The sequence below is a fragment of the Paralichthys olivaceus genome, chromosome 23 (genome assembly GCF_024713975.1).
Source record: "Paralichthys olivaceus isolate ysfri-2021 chromosome 23, ASM2471397v2, whole genome shotgun sequence".
NCBI lineage: Eukaryota > Metazoa > Chordata > Actinopteri > Pleuronectiformes > Paralichthyidae > Paralichthys > Paralichthys olivaceus.
Genome location: NC_091115.1, coordinates 11,903,416 through 11,922,447, shown reverse-complemented (window position 1 = coordinate 11,922,447; position 19,032 = coordinate 11,903,416). Strand labels below are relative to the sequence as shown.

The 19,032-nt window shown below is 38.6% G+C and overlaps 1 protein-coding gene across 1 annotated transcript in view; it reads left to right on the top strand.

Annotated features, from left to right (window-relative positions):
- The window catches only part of LOC109632722 (copine-8), a 76,333-nt gene extending 57,729 nt beyond the window's left edge, over positions 1-18,604 (top strand). Inside the window, exons 14-20 of the mRNA XM_069519799.1 lie at positions 5,237-5,283; positions 6,822-7,003; positions 7,554-7,681; positions 9,280-9,382; positions 11,133-11,190; positions 11,649-11,722; positions 14,454-18,604. Coding sequence (XP_069375900.1) covers positions 5,237-5,283; positions 6,822-7,003; positions 7,554-7,681; positions 9,280-9,382; positions 11,133-11,190; positions 11,649-11,722; positions 14,454-14,642 — 781 coding nt within the window. The 3' untranslated portion in view covers positions 14,643-18,604. The remainder of the gene's footprint in view (positions 1-5,236; positions 5,284-6,821; positions 7,004-7,553; positions 7,682-9,279; positions 9,383-11,132; positions 11,191-11,648; positions 11,723-14,453) is intronic.
- The last annotated feature ends 428 nt before the right edge of the window (positions 18,605-19,032 follow it).

Below are 19,032 nucleotides of genomic sequence, written 5' to 3'. Positions count from 1 at the left end.
TCTGCTGGTATTGAAATCTTTCTGAGAGGCTGTCATTAGATAGAGGGAGCAGACACTCACAATACAAATCTCTTAACGAAGCCATTTTGTCTCATGGGTTATTCCTAAAAATGAACAGGCATATTATTTTTTCCAATATCCACGTATAGACTAACTTGACTCGATGCAGATGTGAGCTGTGTATCTTTCCTCTCCTCTCCCCTCCCATCCTCTTCTTCTTCCTCTTTCTCCTCCGCTCCTCTAGCCAGATGGACACTGTGCAACCAGACACATCTGTTTACATATCATCAAGAGAGGTCACGTCGCACAATCTCTGATGCCGTTTTCAGGCCACTCGATGCAGTCATGCATACGTTTCCTTCTGGCACTTTGATATAAATGGAAAGGAGAGTTGTCAAGAACATTTTCACTTTCTTTTTGGCTTAAAAGAATATTTTCACTTGTAGATGAAAACATACAATACAGTTAAGGCTACAGGGCCTGTTTAGATTGCTTTTTAAGACTGTAAATTGTTCTATATGTGCTAATATCAGTCATTCAAGTATGGTTGAAGTATGATCTTTAAATCTCCAGGATTGTCTTTGATTTGAAGATAAAGATGAATGACTAGTGGTAACAAAGTTGGGAGAATTTACCACTGACACCAAACATTGGTAATCACATAAAAAACATAAAGAATTCAGCTGCAAATAATTAATTAAAATTAATGCTGATGAAGCCTTCACTGTGCAAACGGAGGTTAGAACAGATAAGAGAGTCCGATTTAAGGAATAAAATGAGACTTAAATCTGACTGTACTGATATAGCATGCTCACTTAAGTCCAATAAAGTGGAATTTATTAGTGTAGCTAATGTATATTTTTAATTTATGAATGAATCCTTTGTTTTTTGTCAGTGTGTTTTTTTCCCTCTATGTAATTTCCCCAAGTGAGGATCAGGTGAAATTAGATTTTATTGAGCATGTGAGTAAAAGTATTTCTGCCTGAAGAAAAAGGTTGAGGTGAACTTTCAGCCAATTAAAAAAACATGACACGATAAAGCTGGTAACGGCCCTTCAGGTTTTCGTCTACCTTCAGGACACAGAGCAATAAGGTTTTGCTCTTAAGAAAGGTGAAGCTCACGTCTCTCCTCCCTCTGCTGAAACTCAGTGATGTGATGTGGTTAAGACCATTGCCTGTGGAAATCCCTTATCACCCCCACCAGAGAATTTTGCTGCCTCTCAGGTTTGAACCTGTTCGCTGCTGATCTTCTTTTGCTTTTAAAGTAGTTGTGTATCCACACGGACAGGTGTTTTACATATTGTGTGTGTGTGTGTTACACTGTTTCCTGCCACCTCCATGTAAAGAAATATTAGTCTGTGCCCAGGAAACATACCATGTAAACACATCTTTTTCCTTTATTATGGTCACTAAGGTGGTTATGGTTTCACCCCTGCCCATTTGTTGGTTTTGATTGTTTGTAAGCAAGATTAGGCAAAAACTGCTGAATGGATTACTACAAAATTTGGTGGAAGGATGTTTTATGGATCAGAAGTCAACTCAATTTAGTTTGAATCAGAATCGAGGGGCAGATCCAGGAGTTTATTTTCACTTTATTTACATTGTATGATAGGGCACTTTTAAACATATTCCTTCATTTATCAGAAACTAATTAATGGTTCTTGATTTAAAAAAAAAAAAAAAAAGCAGGCACATTAAGGGGATTGATATTTATGAATTTGTGCAACTTGTTGCAGATCCAATTTAAATTCTGGATCTAGTGAATTTAAATGGGGGTCATAAGGAGACAGTTGGGCCTGGTGGTGGTATGTGCTCTCCGAGTGTTCTCTTGTTTCTAATGTCTTCATATTTACAGTAACAGAAGAAACAGCAGTTTATTTCATGTTGGGTTTGACACCATGTTTAAAAATGTGAAAGCAGTTTCACTGTATCGATAAATAAGACTTTAATGAGGCAGCCTATTGATCTACAGCATTTTCCTAAAAGGCCAATGTGCATGACATCATCAAACGCCCATCACGAGGAAAAAATCACTCAAATGTCTCAGTGGAATTCTCATCTGATTAATGCAGAGCATATTGTTGACCTTTTTCGTGAGTGTCCTGTGTTCTGACCTGGTTATGAATATTCTTACCAACAGGATTCAAAATGATGATGTCAAACATCAGACGTGGCTCTTTTTGTAAAAGCCTGACACTGACTGACGCAAAATGATCACGGTCAAACTGCAGGGGTTTGTTAATGTCGATCAATAATCATGAGTCAACAGTTGTAACTCAGTTTCTGAAAAGTATTCAGCCAATACTCTTTGTTCTTGAGCTGCTGCTGCCAGTTCCTTCTTTTGTACCTATTCGCTTTTAATTGTAGTGAACAGTTCTGAATTATTTTCCTTATGAATACTGACGTCATCTTTTTTTGTACTGCCTGATTAATCATTAGATGCTCTCCCCTCTTTTTAGCTTTCTGCTGCCTTTTGTCATTTTTCGTCCTCCAATTCACCTTGTTGTTGTGGCTTGTTCAGGCATTTATAATTTAGGCTTCAATGCTGAAGCTTGTCTGTGCCTGCATGAAGAACTGGACCAGAATTCACTCAGATCTCTCAGCTCCCCATGTCCTTGCAGCTGTCCCCAAGAAAGGCTACTGCACAAACCAAGCTATGAATCTCTGTAATTTACCTTTTGTCACTTTTACCATCATTTTTTCATGAAAACATTCACTCAACTTTTTTTTGTTAACAAAGAATAAGTTTTAATATTTGTCAAATTATGTTGATGGGTCAATAGCCACTGAAGTGACTGAAGCAAATCAATGTTGTTTTCTTATTTTCTCCTTTTTTAACAGACATAACAAATAAATGCTGCCAGAATTAAATCATATATTTCACAAGATAGACAGTTAAATAATAAAAGATAAGATACCAATCAAGCTCAAGATGCAAAGACTTGTCCACTGAATTGTAATTTAGCTCAACTCTGACACTGACAGAATCTTATTGATTTACGTCATCACCACCCCTTGTTCATCCACTTATTCACATCAATACGTGATGAAATCTCCCACAGTGATGGTGACTGTTATTGTCATTCATTTTGAGCTTGAAAACATTTTTACTGAAGGTTTAGATTATGAGGTATATAAATAAATCATGACACACACAAACACACACACACAATTGGTAAAATCTTATTACATAGTAGAAATGTACACCACACATTCACCCAGCCCTTCCTGACTCCGCTCTCTCTCTCTCCACCTTCAAACAAACGCATGACAACAGGCACATCTGCAAACATAGATTGACTGCAAAACATCGCCATTGGTCTTCATAAACAATGACGTACCTGCGTATTTGCATAAAAAGTGGGGAAGTGAGATGACAGGAGACACATTCAGGAGGCATTTTAATAGCAAGTGTGAACAGACGTACTTAGAGCTGTCTTCTTGTGATCGAATCTATCAGGACGGATGTTAATACCAAGTCTGAATGGGGCCGTTATGCCTCCTGAACTTTTTTCCTCCCTCTCTACCTCCTGCTTGTGCTGTCCCCTCTGGCCGGCACTTCACATGGCCCCTCTGAGGTGACAAAGATGATGAGCTACTGGCTGTTTGAAACTAACCTAATACAGAGGATGTGTATAAGACAGACAGGGAGGCTTTTGTGTGTAATTGTGTGTAGGGCAGTGGGTGGAGATTGGCGTGAAAAAGCTATGACAGGCCGACAGAGTGCTTAACCACATCCTGCTCCCGCAGGTTAACAGGATAGGAAATGTTTAGATAGAGAGACGTGCCACTTTCTCATGCTGGATGCTGTGATGTCTGATATTTTGCTCTGCCTTGTGTCCTCTCTCTGTCTGGTCATGCTTTTTTCATATTTCTGACGCTATTACTTGTATTTCGCTCAGAAAATGCAAATACAAAGTTAATGTCATCCAACAAGTCAAGTCAAATCCAATCAGGATGTTAGAGTTTATAAATAGATTTTCTAGTGACAAGAATAATGGGCTTTTAGGTTTTATCGTCATACAGAGCTGCCTAATCCTTTAGCTACACCCTAATTGGATATCAAAATACACTCTATGGGAAGAGACACAATACAATATGTGATATGATATTCACATTCTTTATGATGGTGACTTCTGGGTTTTCAGCCACCTGACTGTCAGTCAATTGCTTTGTTCGAGACTGAAATAGATTAATAACCCTATTATTGGTGTCCTGGGGATGAATCCCAGTGACTTTGGTGATGCCCTGACTTTCCTGTAGTGCCACTAGAAAGTGGAGTTCTTCCACTTGTCCAGTTAAATATTTCAACCTGTTCTGTAGGCACTAGCGAGAATTTATTATGAACATTATGCCAGATTAACATTTATGCGACACAACAATAGAAGCTGATTTTAGCTACTTTTTTGCTATGACTATAAGGTTAGCATTAGGGTTGACCACTCAGGAAAAATGCATTCACACCCCCAAGTCAAAACAGGGCTGTTTGTCCTGTTCTTAGTTTCTAAGTCTAAGTACTGCCTCACAGAGATGCTAGCATGACTGAAGATGATTGCTTATTAATTTAAGTCCTGTAATAATATGTTTACAAGGATCATGGATAAAGAATATCTTTAGTATTCCCTAGGAGCAATTTGTTTTGCAGTCAGCTGTATTTGTACATCCATTGGGCAAAAAAGTTAAAACAAACAAATAATACGACAACTACTATCTAAAGCAAGTGGGAAAAAAATTAAGATTGGAAGCACATAAATAATTGAAACACACAACTTAATTAAAGCCAATAAAAAATGAGATACGAAATCACATTAGTTTTAAATTACCGGGATCTAGTTCTGCATGTTGTTTGACGTTTGACAATGTTTGTAAAACTTCACCTACTGCCAACCAGTATGCCATTGGATGCACTGAATGTAGTTTAATTTTGGTAGAAAAGTCATCATGGTGGCTACTTTCACTTCTGCAGGTGTTAAAGAAACTTTAGAAGTGTTCTCTGTTAATACCAACCTTCCTCTGAGCAGCGCTAGCACAGCTTGTTTGGTATGAAAGCCTGGTAACTCACTTTCTCCCCATCACTGTTACAGCTAAAGGGCAGGAAGAACTCTGTTTGCTCTCTCTAACATTGATCACTTTGACCTGATTAGTTCCGCAGTTCATGTCTTCTGCTTGTTTAGTGTGTGTGTGTGTGTGTGAGCATTGCTGATTTATGAATAATCTTTCTGCTTTTGTCTTCCAAGGACCCAGATTAACTTCACCGTGGCCATTGATTTCACAGCTTCCAATGGTAACCCTTCAAATAAACACACCAACACTTTGAATGTGCACACACACACAAAAGCACTGAATGCCCAGGGAGCATTTATTCAAATATATGCAGATTGGAAATCAAGTGTTTCCTAATAGCCCTCTCTATCACACCTGGCAGCTAAAGCTGGGTGCAGTAACATGCTATTATGGCCGTGATGAAGGACCGTGTTATCCATCTATCCTTGAGCTCGGTTGTAGCAGGACAGGCGGCAGCAGTAGAGCCAAATCCTATTAAATCAAATGAGAGCTTTCAGGCAGTGTGTGTAAGAAAAATATGTGTTTGAGGTGGAGCTTTACTCGATCTTGTCTGGCTCTCATTAAAACCTCAAAACTGAATGGAGGCTACTCAGGCTAGTAGTGTCCTGCAATTTATTAAAACACAACTTCAATAGTGAAATGAAGAGGCATGTACAGGAAGATCAAGACCATGTGTCATATTAATTCGACGTTGAGTTCATTAGCAGTCAATTTAGCCCCATCAGTGATGCTGAGATGGAATCCGGGGACCCTAGCATGTTGTGGTGTCATATTAAAGCACTAGTTGGGATCCACTAGATTAATATTAGTTTTAGCCATGAAGCTGTGGCTTATTAAGAACCATTTTAACAAAGGTGTTTGGTGATACAGCTGATTTGTTTTGATTTGTCCAACCCAAACAAATCCTAAATGTCCACGAAGGTCATCAAACTACATGTTTTTGATGCTATATTGGCCAGGTCTCCCTCTACTGTCCTTGGTTAAATAAAGTAAATTTAAATTAAACATGTTTTTTGCGGAAAAAATTCAAGGAGTAAAACTCATAGAAGAGAACTTAATGATGAAATGTTCAAAGTCCACATTTGATTTCTCAAACAGAAACCTTCAGTATTTTTTTTAAAAACAACACTTAAACCATGGCTCATGAACCCAAATGTGTCCATTGACTATTAGAACCTATGTCTTGTATATTTTGTATGATGTTTTATGTTTGTAAATTTGGTCAGTTCTGTGCTATAAATTGTTGTATTATGCTGTGTTGGCTTTTATAAAGTCTTGCCCAGGGGCAAACAATGTAAATTAACTACAGAGCTAATGCCCCTAAAACAAAAAAAAACTTAACTAAATGAGATTAATCGCATGATACATATCAGAAGCTTACTATTAAAATTCATATAATTCACTATAAAATCTAAGGTGCTCAGTTGTTGGCTGACACAAAGATGCTGAAAGCACTGGTGCTACTGGGGGTGCAGCACCCCCTACTACTGAAGGGATGTAATGCTGCATTTAATACAACAGCATTTTATATACTTCATCTCAGCCTGCCAACTCTGACTGCAGATATAATAAAAGCTGATCACTTGGATGAAGTCAAACCAAAGCAGTAAATTTAGCTGGTTAATAACAATGGGCTTTAATTCTGTTGTTTCATCTTGGTTTACCACTGATTGATGTGCCAAATCACCTAGTGTATTATACTGTCTACAGGAAATCCTCTGATTGTGTTTGTGTGTCTGTTCCCTTTGTCACAAACAGGTAACCCAGCCCAGCCCACCTCACTCCACTACATGAGTCCCTACCAGCTGAACGCCTATGCCATGGCTCTGAAGGCAGTTGGGGAGATCATCCAGGACTACGACAGTGACAAGATGTTCCCTGCACTGGGCTTCGGAGCCAAGCTACCACCTGATGGTCGAGTCTCCCACGAGTTTGCTTTGGTGAGAGAGTGAGACAAGGATGAGAGGCAGGGGTTGGCTGCTCCCCTAGTGGCTGGCTGCTGTATAGGTCATAAACCCTCCCTCATCCGTTTTAGTGGATGGGAAGCAGACAAAACTAAAAAGTCAAAGTGGTTGAGCTGGTGTGTGGTGTATCAGCTGGACTTCACTACCGCGGGTTCTTTCCCCAATCACTTCCGTAAAATAGTCCGCCTGGATTCATTTCTGGATATTGGGGCAAAGTGGAGACTCGTCATCCATCTTCTTATACAGTTTATGGTAAACGACAACATGTTGGAGGGTTGACTGATATTCATTGTGGGGACGATTTAATTGAAATGCCCGCAGGTCGAGGAGAGGCTTTAAGTTAATTGTCCTACATAAACCAGCAATTCAGTGTATATTTATGGTCATTGTTTTACGTACCTTCAAGACAAAACACACAAATAATCCCTAAATTTGTTTCTACCATCGGCTCTTGCTCTGTGCCTGGACCTGTTGAATGCATCTAAAATCAGTAACGTAAGTGAGTCTCCTCTTGTGTTAAATGCAGAATGGAAATCCACAGAACCCATACTGTGCAGGTATCGAAGGTGTGATGGAAGCCTACTATCAGAGTCTGAAGTCAGTTCAGCTCTACGGCCCCACCAACTTCTCCCCTGTCATCAACCACGTGGCCAGGTATCACACAAACACACCTGATTAAGTGTTTAACTTTCCTGTCAACTATCTTGTTTTTATAATTAAATGTTCTTTTTACCACATGCACACAGTTTTACACTTGAATACATGCTATTACTGCTTATATAATGAGCTTAGGAAGCGTGAAAGAACAAAGAGTACATTTCACTCTGCGACTGACACTCAACATGTGTTCTCAGGTTTTTCCTAATAAGCTCAGTGCCAGGTAACTAACAAGAGTGAGAGGAAGAGGGAGGGAGAAGAGCTCAGGACACAAACAGAGAAAGTACCTGGCAGCTGATTGCCTGTTTGTTTGTGTGAAGTGTTTCAGAGGGAACATAATTCATGCTGCAGGAAAGCCAGGCAGACACAGGCTCCAGCCAAAGTTCTCAAAAATAAAAAAACTGAAAGAAATTAACAAACTATTCATGCAAGCGTGTAATTAAAGAGATGTGCTCAAGTGAAATCTCTCGTTTGGTTACTTCACACATTTAGAACAAAATTAGAGAAATCTTAATTGCATAGTTATACATGAAGAGGAAAGTGAAGGAAAATGGTGAAACCAGCATGAGCACAGAGGCAGCAAATTATCTTTTACACAGCCTGTACTGTCACCTGAACCCCCCTTTCCTCTTTCCCACACTCATCTGTTGTTTTTCATCAAACCCTCTGCATGACCTCATCTCTTTGCTTTCCTGCTCAAACTTATCCCTGATTTCTTAGACCTACAATTACATCAAAATCTTGATATTACATCACTGTTATATCTTTACGTAAATGGGTGGAGCTAGAGGCGAGATGCAATTAGCTTTGCTCAGTTTAATTTACAAGCAGGGGAAAACAACTAGTTTCACCAAAAATACCTCTAAGACTCACCAAACAAAATGATGTGTGTTCTTGTGATATGGCATTTCAAATTAAAAATGTATGCACGTAAATACCAGGCCCATGTGTACATCTTTACATCTAACTTCCACCTCATACTGTATTTAAAAAAATTAGCCCTTTTCTCTTCAGCGTGTTGCTTCACTCCATCATGCACCTTAGTTACTATTCACTTCAGTACTTCCTCGCTCTCTCACTTCTACATTTTATACGTTGCCATATATCTCCATCTTTCTCCATCTGTGATGTCATCATCCACACTGGTAGACTGTTAAGTCATCCGTTTTCTCATGAATGCACATGCACATAGATCTAACCCAGAACCTAAACCCAGTGCAGAAAGGTGACGTAACAGAAACTGAACCAATGAAATAAACTCAGTGTGTAAATATCAGTAAGTCGGTTCATGACTCACATGGGACTGAAAGGTCACACTCAACATCAGAAAATGTAAGCCACATTAAGCTGAGGATCTGTAGAACTGACATGAAGGTAGAAGCACTTGACACATTAAGATTTTTCTTTCTTCAAGTAGGAGCTGAGTGATTTATTCAAATTATATCAATAGTATATCAAATTTTTAATGATGTATTTAGTTATACATTTTGTTTAAATTAAAACCTCACAGATAGATGCTTAATTTGCTTAAGTAATGAATCATCATTGTCTGGTTTCACAGAAATAACTACAAAGGTTTCTGTTTTTGTACACAGGTATGCAGCTTCTGTGAAAGACGGCTCCCAGTACTTTGTGCTCCTCATCATCACTGATGGCGTCATATCAGACATGGCACAGACCAAGGAGTCGATTGTCAATGTAAGGACGCATCTTGTTGCTGTCAACACCTGAACCTGCAGCTTGGTTAATGCTCACGGCTCCTGTCCCTGCACACACATTGGTCATGCAGGTCTAAAGAGATTTGTATGATCCCTCAATAATGAGAGAGACTGCAAAGATGTACTGTTGGTTAAGGAGAGGCATTCGTTCTTTATTTCGGCAGTGTTTTATCTGTCGTTTAGGAGAAGACCATACCAAGTTGCTGCTCCGCAAACAAAAGAATATAGCTGTGCCTCAAAAAATATGAAAAACAACACGTAATGATAGAAAAAAGACGTCCTTCTATTTAGTTAGAACCTGTAATATATGACAGTTGTATCTGAAAGACCACTTGTTTATGTATAGACAACTGTCAACCATGAGCGGCAGGTGGGTGGATGATGGGGATGGTATTTTGTTGTTTGTGTTATTGCAGATTTTCACATCAGTCAGATGAATAAACATATGTTTGAGCATCTGCTTATCATTCTGTTTGAATGGTGTGAAAAGTGGGCAAAAATATGAAAGAATATGGATATTTATTAAAAATAGGTACACATTTGAAAATAATGACATAATTATGCAGCAGTGTGTAGTGTTTCATAGTGTCAAGTCAAGCGATTGCATAAATATAAAACCATGAACAAATATCTGTAAATGAGAAGCACTGTGATGCCCAGAGGACTAATTACATCTGATAAAAAATTGTTTTTGAATGAAAGATGGAGAAGGGCTGTGGTATTAGTTCATTATTAGCCTGGTAAATCACTGTAAGTTTATAAATGTATTGACAATAAAGAAAAGGCACATCTATTTGGCCTTTTATATAAAAAATCTCAAAGTGTACATAATCATAATGGGGAGTCAATTAAAATTAGAAATACATTTTTTATATTGTCTATTTTTGCTGGAGGGGCCTTTACTTTGGTTATTTTTTGTTACGTGTTTTCTTTGCCGTTCTCACTTTGACAACGTGTTCTTAGCCCTTCGTTCATCCTCTCCATCACTGTCAAGTCACTGCGGGCTCCGGCAGCTGGTGTGCTGTGTAGAATGCAAACAAAATGACCAGGCAACATCAGCCATTTTTGTGAGAGCACTGATCCATCTCAGGCCTTTAAAGAGCAGAGGAGGAGAGGAGGCTGGGAGGAGCGGAGAAAATGAGTCGGCAGATACGAGCAAACAGGGGAGAATAAAAAGAGAGCAAAGGGCAGCAGATACGTGAAGAGGACCTGTACGGAGGGGAGCGAAAACTAACTGAGCTCTGTTGATTAGATCATCCATTGCTCTGCTGCCTGAGGTCAACACACTATTCAAATACACACATTACACTGCCGGCCCTCGCTGTCTAATACACACTCTTGTCACTTACACACACACACATAACACATGTCATTTGTAAGCTGTCAGTGAGTGAAGCAGGGGTTGTTGATTCTCTCTCGTCTCTAATATTATTCACTGCAATGTTCTGACACACGCAGCGCTCCGGGAGGTGCTGTAGAGAAGACACACAAAGATTCACACATATGCTTACACATACTGTATGTTATATAAATCCTGGCAAATCTTAAATATGACATGATCTATGAGGGGCCCATTTAGCACGATTGATGACAAAGAGTAGACTATATATGGCAGGTAGCTCATTTGCAGCTCAACTCTATTAATGGCCCACATAGGTACAAAAATAAAATAATTGTTTTTAAATTTTTTAAATGTCTCATAATTATTTCTCGTCCTCTGTCTCCTGCAGGCTGCCTGTCTGCCGATGTCAATCATCATTGTGGGGGTTGGACCTGCAGAATTTGATGGTACGTCTACAAGAACATTTGAATATGTTAATAATGATTTTATTATTGGTTAAGGTTAAGCCTGAGACATGAAACATTTAAAATCTGGTTTGATGTTATGTCAAACATCGTACCAGAGTGTATGCAGAATTCTTTTGCAGATCTCTCAACCAATTATAGGCCTCAGCTCTGCAGTAAATTGCACTTGTCAAATACCAGTTGCTCTCAAGTCCCTGTATAGACAAACAGAATATATTGGTTCAGTCAATTCACATGAAATAAAACTGCTTCTACACAGGATATGACTGTGAAAACCCCAATCAGCCCAACTCTGTTATGAATCCTCTAGTGACTGGTTACATTTGAGGTTAATTGATATCTTGCTGGTTTATGTCTGATCTTTTAATCAATAATGCACACATACAAGGTTTGCATTTCTTTCCCTTCTGTCAACCTAACATGTCTTTTATTTTCTGAAGCCATGATTGAGTTGGACGGTGATGAAGTCAGAATTTCATCCAGAGGACGGTATGCTGAGAGAGACATCGTTCAGGTACACACGTCTTTCTTTCTTTCTCTCAGACTATCGCTGACTGCTTTTGTTTTTACAGCTCTCTAATATTAAATCTTATTGTTTTGATAGAAATCAAAATCAATCATGATAAGGGAGATTCTTGACCACCATCTTTTTCTGATTTAATTTAAAAAAAATTGACATCACTGGGTTAAATCGAGGCAAATATTATTATTACTGGGCCTATATTAACCCTCTCTTTCTCTTTTTCTCTATGTTATGTTTAGTTTCTCACTACTGTAAAAATACTTGTCCCAATGTTTGCCTTTGTGGTAGTTAACAAAACATATTAGTGTAGTTACTTTTTGGTATTTAGATACACAGAACTGAAATTGTAAAGGTGTCAATACTAGCTCATTTAACTAATGACAGTTGATTTTTTAGTGGTGAATATTCTCAAACAAAATTAAAATTAAATCACCACCAAGAGTTCAGGAGCCCCTGGGAAATTGCCCACTTTGCCTGGCTGGTAACACAGACTTAGTTTTAGCACTGCTGCCAGTTGTCCTGATCTAAGGGTCATTTGTTAACTCAATTTTGAAAAAGAATCAAAACTCATTTACATGATCATTTGATGTCTGGAAAATGTTAAAAGACCATCAAATGAGTAGCTCCTGTGTAGGCTGCTGAACTCTGTCTGTGCAGAGCCACTTGGTCACCTCGACCCCAGGGTTCACCAAAGGACCAGACACACACACACACATACACACACACATACACACATAATGACTTGCTCCCCTCTTGCTGTGAAATCTGCCAACTCTCCGATTCTGTCTTTGACTTTGTCTCAGCTCTGACACAGCCTAATGTTTATCTTAAAAAGCCTACAGTGAGGCACGTCATCAGCTGTCACTCGTAAATGTCACTGCTCTTCTTTATTTGTGCTCAACCATACATTCATCCCTTTGTTCACCTTTGTTTGTTTTGTGAATTGGCATCGGCCCACCATAGTATTTGCGTATTTATTTAATTCCCTTGCATCAAGACAGCGAGAAAAAATAAAACCAACAAAAATTCAGTGTGAACTTTGCTCAGCTTTGACACGTCAAAGTCAGGTTTTCTCCTCTGTGACCTTTATACCGCCACTGTCATATTTGGCTACCTGAACCCATGTGGGCGAGGGAGCCACACTCGTTAGTTGGCTTTTCAACAAGCTAAAGAACACACACATACACTGGCACTCTATGCTGACCTGGAGATGGTGTAAAACTAAGATTCAGTGGTGGAACATTACACCAGCTCTACCCACAGGCTCTCATTATCAGCAGGCTAATAACCCAGAGTGACATTGGCGAGGTTTATATTTCACTGCAAGGTTTTCCAGCATAAATTGGCCCCTTGTATGATCCTGCCACTGTAGGTGACAACAGCTCATTAAGTAAATGAAAAGGAGACATCTCCAGATCTATATAATTCTGCAATGTAAGGGCGTATAACCAGTGACTTGAAAAAGGGTTTGAAATGTGTGAGCCTTTATTAAATCACAGCAGGTGGATTAGGATTTTGAAGGAGGCAGCACAGTATTGAGATGTAAATAATGAGATGCGACAGTGTGACCTGTTAGTTAAAGAAGTCAAGAACAACATGTGTCCATGGGTTCTTCAGCAAAACATTAAAAAACTGATATAAATAAAACCCAACTTGTCTGGATACCATGTGACTGAAAGCTCAAATTATCTCTTAAAAAAAACCTAAAGTGGCACTTGACAAAATGCCAAACTTCAAAAGTTCACAGTTAATAAACCAATGGGTGACGTCACGCTGGGCTGCCAAGTGGCATTATTACACCATCAATTATGCTCGTTTAGTGACGCTGACACTGCTTTACATTGCCTTACATAACAATCATTCTAATAAGTTCCATGCTGTGAGGTGTTTAGACTTTGAATTTTTGAAAAGATTACATTGTTATTGGTAATTAGCTTTAAATTAACTTAAACATTGGACTTAAAATCATGAGAGAAAAAGCTTCCCAACAAATCAGTTGGGTAAGACTTGTTCACCAGTTTTAGCCTGATAATGGAACCCCTAGATCCCACACGGTTGCTGGAGCTAACTGGGTCTTGTTATGCAGCTGCTGGCTCTGTGCCTGTCTCCTCTCTCTGTGTCAAAGCCTGAAACTGGTCAATTTCACCCTAAATAGCATGAGCAGATATTAATCCCTAATATCCTCACTAAAACATTAAATCCAACAATCCTTGTGTCTACTTCTGCTGCTCAGTCACCAGCTCCTAGTGTTGTTTATTATAATGTTCACCGCCTCCTCTGGAGCATAAACACATCTTCCACTTATACTTGAAACTAAGGGGACTGATTATGTGATATCGTTTGAATTTCTTCTCTGCTTTTTCTATTTTATGCTCATACATATAACTCCCAGTTCTGTGCTCTTTTTTCTCAATCCTCCTCATTTTCCTCTTCCACCTACTGTTTTTTCTGCAATCTTCCTCTCTGTGACTTGATTGACTTTCTTTATAAAACTAACTGTATCTCCAGTTATTGCTTTTCCTCTCAATTGACCATTCCCCCTGCACCACCACCTTTAGTTGTTCTTGTTACACCTTTTAATCTTTTAGTTTACAAGGATGATGTCAGCAGGGTAACCCCTCAAATTTTATAGCTATAACTTTAAACACTGGGTCCTTTTCCTCATCCCCGTCTCCCCATCCATGCCCTCCCTTCATGTTTCTTCCTTCTCCTCCCTCATCAGTTTGTCCCGTTCAGGGACTACATCGACCGGACGGGGAACCACATCCTGAGCATGGCCCGGCTCGCTAAAGACGTCTTGGCCGAGATCCCCGACCAGTTCCTCTCCTACATGAGGACCCGTGGGATCAAGCCCTCACCGGCACCACCACCCTACACACCGCCAGGCCAACCACTCCAAACCCAGATTTGAGGTGCGATGCGGAGAAGGGTTTTGATTGGAGCCAGGGGTTTTGCTTAAATGACTTAACGCTTAAAATTCTTCCATTTCCTTAAAGCCGCTCTTCATGCCTTGACATCATGGGTCACGGTGATCTTTCATGTATTTGGGAAGCGTTATGTCGGGCCAAGAGAGCGAAGCTTTTGAGTACAGGAAAAGCCAATGAGAGTCTGTTTACTTCCACTACTGTCAAGCATTCCTGTTACAGTCTGGATTTATTTTTTTGACTGAAAAACTTGGTCAGGCCTTGGGAGTTTGTAAAGTTTGGATTCAAGGAAGGAATTCATTTCCTCTGGATCCACCTGGTGAAGTGAGGAAGCGAGGAAGACGAGCAATGAAGGCACAATCTTTAGAAACACTGTAGAGAGAATGTCTCCAGACAAAACAAAGGAATCCTGTAAATAACTGGACATCTTTATCTCTCTCTCTCTCTCTCTCTCTCTCTCTCTCTCTCTCTCTCTCTATCTATCTATCTATCTCTCTCTCTCTCTCTCTCCCTCTCTCCCTCTCCCTGCCTCTCTCTCAGATAACTCACTGTTTACAGAAAACGCAGACAAGGATTTTTACTGTTGATACTTTTATATTCACATAGTTTCAATACAAAGCTTGTTATTCTCTCTCATACTCTCTCTCTCTCTTTCTTTCTGTTTCTCTCTCTATATCTCTCTCTCTCCTGGCGTGTGTGTCAGGTAGCAGCAGTGCAGGTCCTGGTAGCTCTTCTGTACCGTACCGTACCGTGCTGTACTGTACTGTATTCTAGTGTTTGTATTAACCTTTTGCATGGGTGTAGCCTCAGTCAAGTGCATGCATTTAGTGGCCCTGCACTACCTCTCTGTCTACCCATCTGTCCAACTGTCGATACGTCTGTGGGGAGGGTGAGTGTCACCTCACCCTGTCTGTCTGCACTGCTCTCAGGCCTGTCTGTCTGTCCCCATGTTACTTATCTTCTTCCTGTCTGTCTGTCTCTTACTCTTTCTTTCCTTTCTTTTATGTTATCCCTTTTACTTGCTGTATTCCCATCCAACAGTTTGAGAGGAGATGATACATACAGCATATTCATTTTTGATTGATTAATTACAGGTAAGGATATTTAGCAATCCCAGTTTTGCAGAGATGCAATAGCCCTGTATGAGGTGTCCATTTATCCTCAAAAGCCAGTATGTGCATTATGATCATTATTTGGTTTGCTAAAGCCAAGATAATAAATCAAACAATGCAATATCTGTGTTTTTCAGTATTTGAGTATTTTATGTAGCACCTATTGACTTTTTAATGGGAACACAGCAACTCTCTCTTTCTCCGTCTCTGTTTCTGTAACTGTCGTTCAAACTGCCTTGGCAATAGGATGCCCACGTGCCCTGAGGGTTTCGTCTCATCACGTCGTCTTAACACCTACGTCCCTGCCCCTTGTTAAAAACGACAGCAGCTGCTCTCAAACAGGAAACTGTTTGAGCAAAAAGAGCCCAGTGGTCAAAAATGCAAAGAAAAACACACTTTCCCTATGTTTGCTTTTTGTTACATTTTTTGGGTGTGAATTTTTTTAATTGCACCTTTGATATATCTTTTTTATATGTTTGTTTTTATGATGTGTATTTATACGTGCCAATCATATGTAAAAGGATGATTTGTGTAATGTCACCGACAACGTCCCACAAGTTTATAATTTAACGAATGATCGTTTTCTTTATGGCGTCAAATGAAGAATGATGTTATACTGTAAGTGTGCTGAAGTGATGAGTAATCATGATAATGTGAATTTGTGTATGAATGAATGGAATATTTGTCCTTAAACAACCTGAGATGGAATGTTTAAGTCTTAAGGAACATTTAATCATTAAGAAGTAAATGACATTGCCGCAACTGAGAGTAGCATTGCAAAATAGTATTTTACTACATTTAACTTCTACATACACTCACTTTGTTTTATCATTCATATCATGCTATTAAATCAGAGTTATTTCAAAACAGAAATTATGATAGTATGATATATAAAATATATATACCATACCTACATACAAAAATGCACTATTCCAGTTCACATTTTATTTAATTTAATGCTATATTTTATTTAGTATGTATTACTGTAAAGCTTTTGACCACCACATCATCCACTAACTAACTCTGACGTCTTATAAAAGATGAGCTGCACCAACGTCTTAACATGTGTAATTTTGTCCATTTTCATTATCCGCAGACGAGATTTCCCAGATTTTTTGGTGTAAAACAATAATCTGCATAGTCAGATTTGTTTTAAGGTGTCACATGCATCTATGTTGTGTCCTACAGTCATAGATGCACCTGTGGAATAATTATCCTCAAGGTTTATTAATCACACATTACAACAGATGGACTTTCGCTTTTTTTCCATTGTACACGGAGAAACATTATGTAAATCTTAAATCTGCTTTTCATCTCCATCTTCTTTGTTAACTTCTTACTAATTTTGTAGCTCCAGCCATTGGTCGGCAAACTGATATAGTAATGTCAGACGTAGCAAAATCTAAAGTAAGCGTAAAGTTTATGATCACATCAGACCATCAAAGCTTTTTTTCTTATTGACATGATAATTGGCCACACAGGTTCAATCCCAGGACTCACAAACAGCCTGAATTTAAAATCCTGCCGTGCTTTTTGAACGGCAAACTACCTCCTATTTCTCAGTGAACACTTAGTTAATACTTTTATTACATTCTCAGTTCACCAAATCCCTGTATAAGGCTTGTTGACAAGGAGAGGACACAGTATGTGAGCAGAAAAAAGCCATAATTTCTTGAATTTCAATCACAACCGAATTCTTAACTATAAAATCATTATGCAATACTTAAGATTGAAATTTTGATCCCACTGATTGGAAATGAGATATTTTCCAAAGTATCTGCATTTATATGGTTTTGATTACCATCATATCTCTTATAGGTTATTTGTTTTTATTATTTCTAGTGTTCACAAATCAGATATATTCAAATACATTTATTTGAGATACTTCAATTCTGTTTGTGTAAGTTGAGTCGAATCAAGCTGCTGAAATTGGATTGGAGAAATTCAAAGGGCAGAATTTTCAATGAAAATGTTAAACCAAGAGTTACCAATGGCAACCAGTCAATCATCAGTCATATGACATTTATTCAGTTGAGTATCAAATTTAGATTATTTCGGCCTAACTTTGCAGCCATATACACACACACAGACACAAATTACTACTGTAGTAATAAGTGTATGTGTATGGTGGTCTTCTCAGTGTCGACAATTATACAAAACTTTTTTTAACACATTTTATTTTTATTCAGAGTGCAACAGTTCACTAAGCTTGCTAGGCCCATGAAGCAGAGAGTGTGTGTATGTGTGTGGCTGTTTTGTTTGATACAAGTATAATTTGGACGCATATGCTTGTGTGTGTGTGTGTACACATGCTTTATAAGAGAGTTTTAATAGACCATGTGAGTTGTTACACATCAGATCTTTGTTTACTAAAGCTATCCAAATAACATATTGTATGCTCGTCATATCTTCTTAACAACGTGCACTATGTTTGCATGGGCAGTTTTACAAAGGATGCACCAGTTCCTTTTGTTAAAAACTGAGTGTTTTGAAATGTAAAACTATGTATGAAAATGACCTGTACAAAATTGCCTTAAAACTTTCACAAATTTTTCTCGGAATTGTGCGATGCCTTCTTCAGAAATTGTTTCAAGGAGTTGATCGTTTATCTATTTTGTGTCAGTGTTTCTATTGCTTTTTAGTGTATTTACTTTGCACAAGTATGAGAAACAAACAATTTGTCTTGTACTTTTTGAAATGGTGATTAATCAGAGAAAGCATGGCTGAAGTACTGATTGTCTGATAATATATATATAATAGATGACTATTTCTGTATCAAACTATGGATTTTTAAAATATTATTCATATTAAACACAACAATTGCTGGACATTTTGCACCACTGTTTTTTTTCTTTAATTTTATCTTCCTTTATTTTACTGTTTGTCTTTTCTCTCCTCTGCTCTCTCCATTCTCTCTCTTATTTGGACTGATGGATCTTAATTTCTCCCTCAGACAAGATAAATGTACAAAATACATGAACACAAAATATTTGGTTATGTCAAAGGTCACTGGCAAGTCTTTCTCTTTATCTGAATCCACCATCTCCCTCCTGAGGTGGCAACTGTTTCCTGAAATATAAAAGAGGAAAATATTTGTTTCTCAGTTTTCATGTCAGAAATTAATTGTCGCCTGTTTAAAGAGGCAATTAGTAACTGTCAGAGCCCCATCTCTCAGAAACACTGCAGCTTTGTAGAATCTGCTGTTTCCTTCATCAGTTGTTTGGCAGCTGCTGAGATCTCTTGATTTTCAAAAGTCACAATATAA